The 14,015-nt window shown below is 49.9% G+C and overlaps 1 protein-coding gene across 1 annotated transcript; it reads left to right on the top strand.

The window, feature by feature from the left end:
• The first annotated feature begins 2,005 nt into the window (after positions 1 to 2,005).
• On the top strand, positions 2,006 to 6,882 carry LOC127306395 (fimbrin-4). Its single transcript, XM_051337027.2, has 15 exons — positions 2,006 to 2,156; positions 2,278 to 2,395; positions 2,521 to 2,691; positions 2,811 to 3,079; positions 3,196 to 3,367; positions 3,801 to 3,839; positions 3,943 to 4,011; positions 4,097 to 4,213; positions 4,542 to 4,753; positions 4,883 to 5,041; positions 5,117 to 5,316; positions 5,414 to 5,580; positions 5,662 to 5,758; positions 5,880 to 5,971; positions 6,126 to 6,882. The coding sequence occupies exons 2-15, from the start codon at positions 2,309 to 2,311 to the stop codon at positions 6,405 to 6,407; spliced, it is 2,133 nt and encodes a 710-aa protein (XP_051192987.1). The 5' UTR covers positions 2,006 to 2,156; positions 2,278 to 2,308; the 3' UTR covers positions 6,408 to 6,882.
• The last annotated feature ends 7,133 nt before the right edge of the window (positions 6,883 to 14,015 follow it).

Here is a 14,015-nt window from a genome sequence, read left to right on the forward strand (position 1 = left end):
CAATTGGAACGAGGCCTGCTCGGCAAGGAGATTCGACGGGGCAGGGCGGCAAGGCGGCAAGGCAGCGTGCCGCCCGCGGGCGGGAAAGGCAGCGGTGGCAGCAGGGCATTATCGAAGAGGAGGAAGAAGCTACTCTAAGCTAATGCTCAGCGCTAGATACAGCACTATTTTATTATGCCTCAAAACATACTGATTTTATGGACGGAGGGAGTATTACTTTTAAAGTATTGGAAGAACAATCTAGACCTCTTTTTCTGAAACTGGAGTAGTGTTGCAAGAGGACACACACAATAATTATGATTTCATAATACTTTAGTTTTTTTACAAACACTTTGTTGCTAAACTAGGCCTCACTCGTTCCGCTAAAAAGAAAAGAGTTATTCCATCATTCCTTGGAGATAGAGACGGTGCTCGCTTTCGTCATTGCAGATCTTCTGAAGAAGAAGCGTTCTCCCAGATAAATGTTTCGGCGCCGTACGTGTGCGCACCGAGCCACCGACGAGGACGAGTCGAGCGTGTCGTGTGAGTGTGACGGGTTCGTGGGCGGTGGTGGATGGATTGGAGGACATGTGTTCGCACAGCGACGCATGTTGGCTTGTTCGGTTGTTCCCAACTTCCCATGCGAACCGTGTCAAGCTACGCTTGTGCTAGGAACACGCCAATCCAAGGCCGGTGCCGTTCCTCGTCCTTGGGAAACCACCGGTGACGCTTTCGGCTGAGCGGCAGAAAAGAACGTAACATGGCAAGGACGCGTCGTGGACCAACATGCACGCTGCTATGCTATGTGTTTTGGTGGTCTTAGTCTATGTAAGTATAATAAATAATTATCCTGAATATACCCATTTGAAATTATCATCTGACGAAATACATATTCCGCACAACAGATACGTCAAATCTAACAAAAGAAAAACAATACACCCTCCGCGCAAAATATGGTGCGTATAAAGGTTTTTCAAAGCCAAAGCATTTAAACTTTAACCAAATTTATAAAACATATTAACATTTAGAATATCAAATCAATGCCATTAGATTCAGCATGAAGTATGTTTTGGTACTGTATACCTGGGACATTGTGTACACATAGACAATTTTCTTGATAAACTTAGTCGAAGTAAGCGGAGACCAACTTTTATAGAAACCAATGCGTACAATATTATATTACATAAAGAAGGATGACTATGGAGTCTTTTCTTAAGCACAAATATTTTTAATAAAAATACGTTTTTTTTTTGCATAATTGATAGTCCCATTAGAAAATATAAGCAACTTGGTTAGCACCATCATTAGTCCCGTTCACCCAAAATTGAATGTATACAACTACATGAAGAAACTATGTATATTTTTTTATATGAATATGTCATGTCATCGTTAAATAGTTGAGTTATACCATGGTTAACTTCCATCAGTAAATAGGCTCCAAGTAGTTCCTCCTTGAAAAAGTATATTGCATATTATTTTTGCTATAAGTGAAACTTTCAACTAATTTGAATGACTCTATAGAAACATATCAAATCTAAAATACCAAATAAATACAATGTAAAAAAACAGATTTCATATTTATATAAAGTTGGCCACTAATATGCATTATATTTTTTTTGCGATTAAAAAAACATACTAAAATACAAAGCACAACAAGAAAAACAAAAATTACAACGAAATCCTTGAGGTGCCCTTCATCTTCAACCTTCAGACCGTGTCGACGACTTACCGCCGCTGCCATTTTTCCCCGAGCCGGCCTGATGTTTTAGGTTGCGAACGGAAACTCACCGGACAACATGCACGATCTAAAATATATACACACATATTCATTTGTGGTACCATTTTCAGCTACAAAAATAAAAAAATCCACCTTCCTCCATTTTGTCCTCCTTTTCATTTTGTTTATTGACCCCCCACGTTGCTTACCTTTTCCAATGTCTTAGCCACGAGGAAACCTAAATCGAAGTGCGAAACAAAGAATAAACAAAAGAAAAGAAAAAAAAAGAGAGCCCACCCTTACCTCCCCTCCTCGTCTCCGCCACTTCCCCCTGCCCTCCCGCCCCCACGAAATCTGGAACTCCTTCCCGGACGCCATTGCCAACCTTTCTCCTCCAGCGCAAGGAAACCGCGCCACAGGGAGGAGGCGGGCGGTGGAATTACCGTCACCAATTCGGAAGGTATCTCCGCCCCGCTAACCTTCCCCCCACATCCACGCCGACGGCGCGTGCCGCGATCTATTCGCTATTTTCCCCGGGGGTTCCAACTCGCGACCTTCCTGATCTGAAAATTTTGCCGCAGCCGCGCCGTCGGCGGGTGGAATCGGGCCGAAATGTCCGGCTTCGTGGGGGTCGTCGTCTCCGATCCCTCGCTGCAGGGGCAGTTCACGCAGGTCGAGCTCCGATCGCTCAAGGCCAAGGTGACGCCCAAATCCCATTTTCGTTTTATTTTTTATTTTTTGCTTCTCTCTCCGCGCGAGAAAACCCGCAAATTGTCCACCAGCCACCGCTCCAATTCGAGGTTTTCTGTTCCGTTGCGTCGCAGTTCGTGTCGCTGAAGCGGGAATCGGGCCATGTCACCACCAAGAACCTCCCGGCGCTCATGAAGAAGCTGAGGGGGCTCAACGAAGTGGTCTCCGAGGAGGAGATCGCCGCCTTCCTGTCGGAGTCGTACCCCGACAGCGACCAGGAGATTGAGTTCGAGTCCTTCCTCCATGTACATCTCGGCAATTCTCTGAGCTCTTGACTATTACTAGTTTTCTGTGGAGGGGAAGATCGTGTCATCGTCTTAAAGAATTTGGTTCTAATGGGGAACTTGGTGTGGTGTTTTTGCAGAAGTACCTGAATCTGCAGGCAAGGGTGAGCGCCAAGGAAGGAGGCGCCGCCGGCACCGGCGGCGGGGCTGGCCGCGGCAAGAACTCGTCGTCCTTCCTCAAATCCACCGTCACTACGCTGCTGCACAATCTCAACCAGGCGGAGAAGTCTTCGTATGTGGCGCATATTAACACGTACCTGCGCGAAGACCCGTTCCTGAAGAAGTACTTGCCAATCGACCCGTCCGGCAACCAGCTATTTGATCTTATTAGGGACGGTGTTGTGCTCTGGTGAGATATATTGGCTTTTTAGCTAGCCGCAGGGCGCATGCCCATTTACTCCTTGAACAGAAATTGTCTGCTAGTAGTGTTAACTGATGTTGATTCATGGGTTGATCTTTTGTCAGTAAGTTGATCAATGTGGCTGTACCTGGGACCATTGATGAGCGGGCAATAAATAAGAAAAGAGTTCTTAACCCATGGGAGAGGAATGAAAACCACACGCTCTGCCTCAACTCTGCCAAGGCCATTGGATGTACTGTTGTCAACATTGGTACCCAGGATTTAGTGGAAGGAAGGGTATGTAATGTATTCTACACTTGATATCTTTTCTTGTTGGTCATGATGCAGTGTGATTGATCTAAAAATGTTGCTGATATCTAAATAATCTTTTTATTTTGCGATGAGGCTAATTATTCGTCTACCTTTAATTCTCTCATGTCCTGTGCAGTGTTTGCTAATTTTTAATTTGATGAACAGATAGGTAAATATAGGTATAAATACTCATGTCATTGCTAAATGCTGTGTATCCTTTGTGCTTCTTCAGTATATCACTTACTAGTATGCTCTTCCCGTACTTGGTTGGTCACTTGTGCATGTGCTCTTCCCTCATCAAGATGTTTTAGCCACCTTCCTTTAGAGACAAAATGTTCCTAATTTCTGTGTTCAGTTCTATCAATTCACTTCATAAAATCAAGGCTGACTTACAACATACTTCTATTGTATTTGGCAGCCTCATTTAGTTCTTGGATTGATATCTCAAATCATAAAGGTAAGTATTGAGTTGAATTTTGCATTTGGACGAAATTAAATGGACAAGTAATGATTGAATTCTGGCTTTATCACTTAAAGAGTTGCTTGCACTTGTTCACCAGATTCAACTTTTGGCTGATCTTAATCTCAAGAAGACGCCGCAGTTGGTGGAATTGTTCGATGACAGCAAGGTAAATAGAAGCAGTCTACATTTGTTTCATTTCCTATTGCACACCTTTGCTCAAAACTAAATCTGTTTTAATGCATGTTGTGCAGGATATAGATGAAGTTTTGAGCCTGTCACCAGAAAAAATGCTGCTAAAATGGATGAACCATCATCTGAAAAAAGCTGGCTACAAGAAAACTGTTAACAATTTCTCTTCAGATGTGAAGGTGCGTATGACAGAAAATGTCACAACACTTAGTCACTTACCAATCACTTAATTGTGTGCAATGTTGATACACCTGCAACGATACCAGGATCTGCCTAAACCCATTGGTAGATCTTATTGTTCATTTAAGTTCTGCCTTGTGCGGAATCAACAGCCAGCTTTGCAGCATTATCTATGAACCATTTTTTCACTGTTGAATGTTGTTTCTTCTTTTATATAATAAGGGTAAGTTTGTAGGCCTCTTACTTGATCCTGTTATTTTGTTTCTTTTCATGCTTCTTTTCTTGCTCTGTTCGAGTTGGATGGTCACATGAGTTAGTTCTGTACAGGATGGTGAAGCCTATGCTTATCTTCTAAAAGCTCTTGCTCCAGAGACCTCCCCTGAAACAACAGTGGAGACTAAGGATCCTGACGAGAGGGCAAAAATGGTTCTAGAACAAGCAGAAAAGTTGGACTGCAAAAGATACCTTACACCAAAGGATATCACTGAGGGTTCTGCCAACTTGAATCTTGCATTTGTTGCACAAATATTCCAGCATCGGTAAGTGCTGACTCATGTTCCTGAAAAAGGTTCTAGAATTTTAATATATGAGTTATTGTACTAATTTCGCCAATAATTATTGTACTGTTAAACATTCATCAGTTGAATGCTGTCATTCATGATGTGCAGGAATGGTCTAACTAGTGACATTAAACAAGTTACACTCACGCAGTCAGCAACACGTGATGATGTTTTAGTATCCAGAGAGGAGAGGGCCTTCAGGATGTGGATCAACAGCCTTGGCGTGGAAACATACGTGAATAATGTTTTTGAAGATGTTCGCAATGGGTAACAAGATTATTTTAATAGTGCCTTGTGTTTATCAATTAGTGAGTTGGTAATTTAGTATATATTCTCTTGCAGATGGGTACTTCTTGAAGTACTTGACAAAGTTTCTCCAGGATCTGTCAATTGGAAGTTAGCATCAAAACCTCCAATTAAAATGCCATTTAGGAAACTGGAGAATTGCAATCAAGTTATAAAAATCGGGAAGGATCTAAAATTTTCATTAGTAAATTTAGCTGGGAACGATATTGTTCAGGGAAATAAGAAATTGATAGTTGGTGAGTTTGAATGCATGTAAACTCTTGTAGCTGCTAATGCACTGAACTTGATAATTTGTTTGATATATAATTTTACCTTTTTTGTGATGTCTTTCAGCACTTCTGTGGCAATTGATGAGATTTAATATCCTTCAGTTGCTAAACAGACTGAGATCCCACTCCCAAGGATCCCAAGGAAAACAGATTACTGATTCGGATATACTAAACTGGGCCAACAACAAAGTGAAAGCATCAGGAAGAACATCTCGAATCGAAAGCTTCAAGGTGATTTTAATGTCCATATCCTTTATTGGACCATATCAGAAACTCCAGCTGTTCATTTTTTCTTTCTTTTTTTCCCTTCAGGATAAGAGCTTATCAAATGGAGTGTTCTTCCTCGAACTTCTTAGTGCAGTTCAGCCAAGGGTTGTGAACTGGAAAGTAGTTACAAAGGGGGAAGCAGGTCTGTTCTTGGTCCATATGTGCTATTTTATGAATTGGTTCAGATTAATGATGTATGCTTTCTATGAAGAGAAATAAGTACTGTAATATTGGCTGATAGACAATTTATTTGGTTTTACCAGATGATGAGAAGAAGCTAAATGCTACCTACATCATCAGTGTTGCAAGAAAGCTTGGATGTTCTGTCTTCCTACTGCCAGAGGACATTATAGAGGTAAATGGCTAAATGCTATAGTATCTTCATCTCTGACTGCTGTAAATCCCTTTCTTTTCCGAAGACCGATGATGGCTGTTCATTGAGAATTGAAACTGAGTCGTGCTCTTTATATTATCTGTTTCATATTATTTCGTTCTTGTTGTTTGAACAGGTGAACCAGAAGATGATCCTAACTCTTACTGCTAGCATTATGTACTGGAGCCTACAGAGAACGCCACTATCACAATCTGATATGATTGAACCATCGGAGCCATCTAGCATGGCTTCTGATGCTGCTTCTGATATTGGTTCGGAGGATGGCGCCTCAACAGCAGCACCATCTGAGTGCGAAGAGGTGAACTCATTGTCTGATGGTATGTCCAACCTCACCACAGATGATGCTACTTCAAATGCCCCACCTGCAGAAAATGGAAGTGATGAAGCTGGATCCTGATGATCATATGTTCGTTGTCGTCGTAGTGCTGTCCATCATTAGTTCTATATACAAGGATTGGTTGGTACTTGCTGGTGTCAAAAGTTGCTGCTGCCAGAAGTGATTTTTTCTCCTGCTTTCCAGGTAGCATAATAGGTACACATACAGATAGATGTAGCCGCCGTTTGTTCATTAATTTTTTTGCTTAATAGTACTATACGAGAGTAAGAAACACACACAAAATCGTAGACATGGGCCACCGGCCTGGTGGCCATTCCCTGTACACTCTTTAGTACACTTTGATGTCGAAGCTCCATTACCCAACCTGTGTCTTGTCGGTCCATGTGCTCGGTTTTTCTCCATTTGTACTGCCTTGGCCATTACCATTTGTACTGATCTGTCGCTGCTGTGGACCATGCGTGAGCTGTACATAACATGTTGAAGGAATTTGTGGCATGTCGAGGAATTATTGTACACATTGTGGTATCTTTGCTCATTTGGGTGCAATGTGACATGTCGTATGTTCGCTGGAGGCTTTGCAGGTCTGGCACAAAATAGTGATACGTAAATGAATGGCAGGTATATATACGGGATAAAACGGGCAAGAAGTGAAATATATTTTGCTACACACTTGGAAAGGTAGATTACATTCATCAACATATCATAGAGCTAAGGAGCAGATTTTTTTTTAAGAGTACACCTTTTGTACTACTATGCAAGGCAGAATTTTAAGTACAAGGAACCTGTCCAAAACAAGACAACAGGGCCCTCTCTAACAGCCCCGGACACCTCCGAAGATTGAAGCTTCACCTTGACTCTCGTAGTCGACCCAGCATCCAACAAAAGAGTAGATGGCGCCATGGCGGAACTTCGTCGGTTCCGAGGAAGGCACCGTCTTGAACTTGCCGACTACGGCGTGCATTGCGTCCGTCAAAACCAGCCTATGCTCCCAACAGAGTGACGTCGCCATCGCGCGCTTGTTCAACTCCGGACCTAGTCTTTGGCCCGAAGACATCAACCAGAGATGTTTCTTTCAGACCACATGTGAAAGGGATCAACAACACACATGCTTATATTAGCATCATGAGATCCGGCATGCATGTGCGCACGACACCCGAACTTGCACGTATATAATGGAGTAGCACTTGGCAATTATCATCTCTGTTTTTTCTCCAGGTTCAACGGACCCTGCGGAACATGACACCGAGATGACGAGTCGCCGAACTTGTGTGCGTCTTCCGATGACCCTGCTGCTTCTCGCAGGCTGCTTAAATTCGCAGGCATTCAGAGTTTCAGACAGTTACAGGGCCAAGGCCACCACCACCGGAGGTCGAGGAGGCATAAAACCAAACAGGGCTGGGCTCCATGCCATTTCCTCTCCTCCTTAATACGCATCGCTCCCGGAAGTCAAGTGTCAAGTAAAGGCAGCTCCACCCCCACACTCCCCTTCACCCCGCGCCTCCTCCCTCCTCGCAAACTCTACACCTCTCCCTTACACATGCAAGCCAAGACGGAGCAACCTGATGCTCCCTCCGCTCCTCGTCGTCGTCGTCATCAAGGTAGTCGCTTCCCGGTGGCCTCGGTTCTCGGCTTTCGCCATTGCCGGCGATGGAGGATAGCTGACACGGCGACGTGGTAATTGGACCACCGGGGCCTTTGTTACCATCATCGGCGGCGGCATACATGGGGCAGGCCAGGCATTTGATCTCCTACCATAGTATCTTCTCTAGTTAGCTAGCTAGTTAGTGGTTTCTTGCTCTTCGTTTAGCTTCTCTATTTTCTCTGCAGCTAGCCGACATCGTCGTCGTTGCAAATGTAGAGTAGTGTGAATAACCTTGGGTTATTGATCTGTATGTTTTTCCTGGGAATGAAATCCAGCGATGGTTTCCTACCGAACTGGCCAGATGATGATTAATTTTTCTTTCTTCATCTGCTCTGTATGTTTGCGCGTGATATCGATCTTCTCCTCTTGCTTGTTGTAGCTGTACACTTGCGTCGCATATTGATCTAACTAAGGATAACGCAGAATGGCGTACAGTGAATCAGCGATTAAGCAGCTAGCGAACTGAGTTCTGGCGCATGTTTGATCCGCGCGCCCGCTGCCGATACAGTATCCCGCACAGTGCTCGTCGCTGCGGGCTACAGTGCGCGCCTTGGGTAGCAGGCGGACATGTCTGCGGACAGCGAGAACCTTGCTTCTCCTCTGTCTCGCTCGCTCCCTTTTTTTCTCCGTCAGAAAGAAAACGGATACACTGACATAGTAAGAACAAATGACATCGCATCTCGAGCGCGCGGCATGCTGCATGGCACCAAAAATCAACTGTCGGCTTGTTAATCTATTTGCTGTAGTACGATTTGATCACACCTGATCTCTCTCCGCGACGCGTCAAATCTGTAATGGAGACGCTAGCTGTAGCCACATATGAAATTAGGGATGCCATTCTGATCTTCCCTTAATTCATCGTCAAACGGCACGCATACGCGTAGCGTGTTTACGTCTCGTCAGGGATCACAATTGCTGCATGCCACCGAAATGGCAAGTGCGCTTTCAGCCTGGCTCTAGCTTAGCTGAAGACTAGCAGAAAACCAAGTTACGAGTATAGCTTAACATGCCATCAGAATGAGTCGATCCCACCAACCAAGCGTGTGTATCTCGTGACCAGTAGCAGCATAAATTGTGGTGGCCTTGCTTAGTTACTTACTAGCAGTCCTTGCGCGAGACAGGGCTAGGACCAGCTCCGGCCACCAGCGCGCGCTGCACTGCATGCCATGCCAGCCAATGTCATGCCATGCCCACAGTCAACAGTGCACGCAGCAGCGGCAGCCTAGACAGGAGGAGACTCTACGCCGCTCCAAGCTAGGCCGGGGACGGACGGGGAGACGACGAGGAACGCCCGCACATTCTCCGATGCCAATGGCCCAAGATTTGTCCGATACCGCGCGCATCGCACCGTAAAATCTGGGTGTCGTTTCGATTAGGAGAAATGAGATGTGTGTGCGCACTGTACTGCCAATCATCCATACTATGCATAACCATGCCAGACATGGTGCGGTTAACGTTCTAGGACTTGCTTGGCTTGGAGGTGTGCTGGAAGAGAGGACAGCTTTGAGACACGATCAGCACGCACTGTCGACCGTTCCTTCATGAGCTGCGTGTGTACGCAGTAGGCATGCTTAGAGCATCTCCATCCGCGTCCCCCAAAGCGGCCGATTGGCGTTTAAGCGATGTTTTGTTAAATCTCGTCTTTGGGGGACGTCGCTCCCCAGCCGCGTCCCCCAAACGCCGTCCCCAATCAGGAATTCAAATTGTTGCATTCAAAAGAGATCGTTCCCGCCGAATCGTCGCGATCAGAGTAGCGGCGATCAAAGTACTAGGCGCGCGATCATATTACAGACCATAGTGCATTCTAAATTAGAAGAAGGGGTTGGTCGTCGGCGACGTATCCTGAGTCGACGCAGGCCCGTCGATCACGATGACCTCGTCGCGATCTGCCTGGTGCTATGCATGCTCCGTCTGCTCCGCCGCCGTCGCATAGGCCGACGATGGTGTAGCAGTCGACGACGCGTCAGCCGGCTCTTGCTCCGCGGTTGCTGCCGCTGCCGCTTCCTGGGCCGCCGCGTCGGCCGCAGCGTCGGCCGCCGCCATTTTGGCTTCGATGTCGTTGAGGATCTGGCCTTTGAAGAAGTTATGCGCCGCCCGCGTCCGGGGAGACATTCCCTCTGTCGACGCTCTCAGCAGGGACATGTCGTCCCTGCGTTTCCTGAGCTCCAACTTCTCCATTTGCCTCTTGAGCAGCTCGGCCCACCTTTGGTCAGTCTTCTTGTCGCAGGAGAGAAAGGTCGAGGAGACGGCCGCGAGGCATTTCGTGATCGACGCCTGCGTCTTACTCACACGACGCGGCGTCGGCCAAGGCGGCCTTGGCAGCCTTGTTGCCAGTAGGACGCCCTGCCGACGTTGCCAGCGGCGCGTCCAGATCAATGGCGTCCTTCCCCTTGGACAGCGACAGGCGCGTCAACCGCCATTTCTCGTTCCCTTTGAGCTTGGTATAGCAATGCATCAGCGCGAACGACTTATGCCCTTCCGAGTTCCTCGCGTAAACCTCCATGGCCCTATCAAACTAGGCAAAGGAAGCGGAATCATTTCATCGAACACAATGTAGGCGCTACAGATTATGGAAGAAAGAGTCGTACCATTTGGGAGAGGTCGGCGCCGCTCTCGGCTATGGTCACTAACTCGTGATGGTATCCATGGAAGGAGTTCACCGACGCCTGGATGATGGCCCATCGCGTCGACATTGCCTTTTGGCTCCTCTTCATTGTCACTTTCTTGTAGTCGTTGTTGATGAGCTTGCGCTCATCGAACTCGGCCTTGATCCTCGCCCAATACTTCCCGTATTTTTGGTTGGCGCCGATGATGGAGTCATGGCTCACCGTCGCCCACGACTCGCACAGACAAAGATCCTCCAAAACCGTCCACTTGGGGCCTCGTGTGCCCGACGCCTTCTTCTTCTTTTTCTTCTTCACGCCGTCCGCACGAGATCATCGTCATCGGCACCCTCCTCGTCCTCTTCCGCGCCGCCCTCGCCGCCCTCTTCGTCCTCGTCGTCCTCGTCCTCCACCTCCTCCTCTTCATCGTCCTCCTCGTCCTCACTCCCGCCCTCTTCCTCAGCACCCTCCGCACCGGCGCCCTCAAATTCGAGCGGCCCCCTACGGCCACTGAAAGGGTCGCCGTCCGCACCGGGTCCTGGCTCGCGCTGCTCGTACGCCGGGGAGTAGAGGTTGTTGGGGTTGAAGCCGCCATGCGGCAGCGCATCCTGGTAGTGGAGCGACAAGTTAGGCGTCACGCACCCGGGAGTGCCGGAGGGGCCGTCGTTGTAGAAGGCGGAGGACGACGGAGAGATCACTCCCGGAACGTACACCGGCAAGGACGTACTCCATGGGCTCGCGTTGGTGGCGGCGATACACCCGGCCATTATGTGCTGGTGCTGGCGCGCCGCCAGAGCCTTCTTCTCCTGCTCCGCCGCCCTCCGTCCTTTCCGCTCCGCCGTCGATAGCTTCCGGCGCAGACAGTCTTGCTGCCATTGATCGTCGGTCCATCCTTCCGGCTTCATCTTCAGAGCCGGCGCTTTCCGCGGCTTCGCGAACGGCGCTTTCGCCCCTTTCGTTGCATTGCCCGGCGGCTTCTTGGCCGCTTTCTTGGCCATCTTTTTGGGGGCTATCGGTGGCGCCATGGAATGGGGAGAGGGTAGCGGCGGCGGGTGGACGGCGGGAGGGAGAAACAAATCGGCGGGATAGGAGAAATGAATCGGCGGCGGGATATGTGTTGGGAGGCCAGAAATGCGCGGCGGGATAGGCGCGATATGGCTGGAGGGGCGGGATTTGGCGGGAATGAGAGACGATTTTTCACTGAGCCGCTGACGCGTAGGCTCGCCTCGCTTTTCGTTGTGTCCGGCGTCCCCGGAGCGTCCCCTGTGGGACGGGGACGGGCTCGGGGCGCCGGACACCGTATCGGGCCGCGCCGGATAAAAATGGGCTCTGGGGACGCGGCTGGAACGGTTTTTTGGCGGCGTGCCCTAAATGGACGCTTCGAAGACGCGGCTAGAGATGCTTTTGCTCGTTGTTGTTTCCTAGGGTGTGTGTGTGATTTGGTGTAGTGTGGCAGTGTGCCATGCGTCTCCTGTCTCTGATCTCGGCAAGGGGACGCGGACTGCATCACGCCCGAGAGAAGGGTTACGTGTCCTGGACCACCTGATTTAGCAATTAAACTAGTCACAGTGTATAGTATGGATATAGTTTTTTTTTTTTTTTGAAAGGGAGGCAAAAGCTTTGCCTCATCCATTAATTAAGCAGAAAGTGCACAGTTTTTAGGAGAAAACCGGGCGAAAACCATACAACAAAACCCCACAGGGCTAAGCCCACTCAAACCCACCACTGATACAAGTAGACGACACACTCGCCAAGACAGCTTGCCTTCAAACCAAGTCGGAGAGAAGACGCCGTGCCTACTATGGGAGGAGCAGACACGGGACTCCAACATAGCTGAAGACGGACCTCTCAGAGAACTGCGCCAAAACGACCTTGTCGCCCTCGCGACACAAGGTCGATGTCCTCAACACTGTCAAGCTCTCGGGGCCGCCGCCCCGACATCCAACTAACCCACCACGCCCGGCGCAGAGACCACCAACACCACCTTCCGGGACCGCCATCCCGACATACCGCCGCTCGCACTCGGAGCCACGACGCCGCACGACTCGGCAACCCGCAGCCCAAGCTGCACAGAGCACACCGCTCGCAGACCACGGCCGCCGCACCAACATCCGGGGCCGCCGCCCCGACATAAAGTCGAACCGCCTCCGCTGAGACGCGTTGACCGGGCCGACAATCTCGCCGCACTAGCGACACCAGATCGCCGCCCAAGCCACCAAGGACAACAACTTCGCCCCATGAAGCTGCCACCTGCTGTGGATTCCGAGGCCGCCGCCTCGACTTGCAAACATCCTCTACTCGGAGCCGCCGCCCCGACATCCACCAAACCGACGATGAGAGAACCACAAGCCAGCAACTGAACAAGCCCTCCTAGACGACGCCTCCAAGAAGGTCGCGACGTAGCCGACGCCATCGCCCGCCCGAGAAATCGGGGCTAGGATTTCTCCCGGAGAGGCGAAACCCAAAGGTGTGTGAATGGAGCTCCACGGCCAACGCCTCCAACAAGGAAGACGACACGACGAATGTGCCGCCGCAGCCGGCACCGACAAAGTCAATGCAAGAGCTTTCGCTCGGAACTCCAACACACCACCAAGGGCGCGGCAAGCACGGTTCCCAACATCAATCTCCGCCGAACAACACCCTGGCACGCGTATGCTGAAGCACCTCAAGCTCCAACGGCCACTGCCACCACAACCAACCGGCAGAGATGCAAGGAGCCAGGTCAGACGACCATGGCCATCCACCGCAGCACCATGCCGGCAGAGCCACCCATCCCGGGGCCGCCGCCCCGGCATCCACCTACTGAAGCCAAACTGTAGATCTGGACCTGGGTCCGAGCGCCGCCAAACCACCCCGCCTGCTGCCACCAGCAGCGCTGCTGCACTTGTCGACGCAGGCCAGCCCCGCCCGCCGCAGAACAGGCCGCCGTCGCACGCCGCGGCCAGCTGCTGACCACCAGCGCGCCAGCACCGGCCACCGGACGACGCGCCATTGGGCCGCCCCAACGCACCGCGACGCCGCCTCACCGCTCGAGCGGCCGAGGCACCGCCGCCGAGACCAACTGCCGCCGCCGCCCCGAGAGAACGCCGTCGACGAGCAGGTTTCCGGAGCCGCCGCCCCGGCTTTCCCGCGCCAGCAGAACGCAGGCTCCTCCGCTCAGGGGCCCAACGTGGTGCCCGCTCCCTTCGGGAGACGAGCTCCGCCGCCACCGCGGCAGGATCTAGCGGCGACGGCGGAGAGGATGGCTGGAAGGAGCCCTGGCGGCTAGGGTTTGGAGGTCGCCCCCGGGTCGCCCGCCCAGGAGCGACACGGGTGCCTTTTCGGGTGTCTTTTAGTATGGATATAGTAGTATCATATAGAAGGTTCCGTTAATTTTCTATGTGGATATCTAAAACTTCTGCGGAATATTGAGCGTGTTCCTGC

This window comes from Lolium perenne, chromosome 6 (genome assembly GCF_019359855.2).
Source record: "Lolium perenne isolate Kyuss_39 chromosome 6, Kyuss_2.0, whole genome shotgun sequence".
NCBI classification, from domain to species: Eukaryota; Viridiplantae; Streptophyta; class Magnoliopsida; order Poales; family Poaceae; genus Lolium; species Lolium perenne.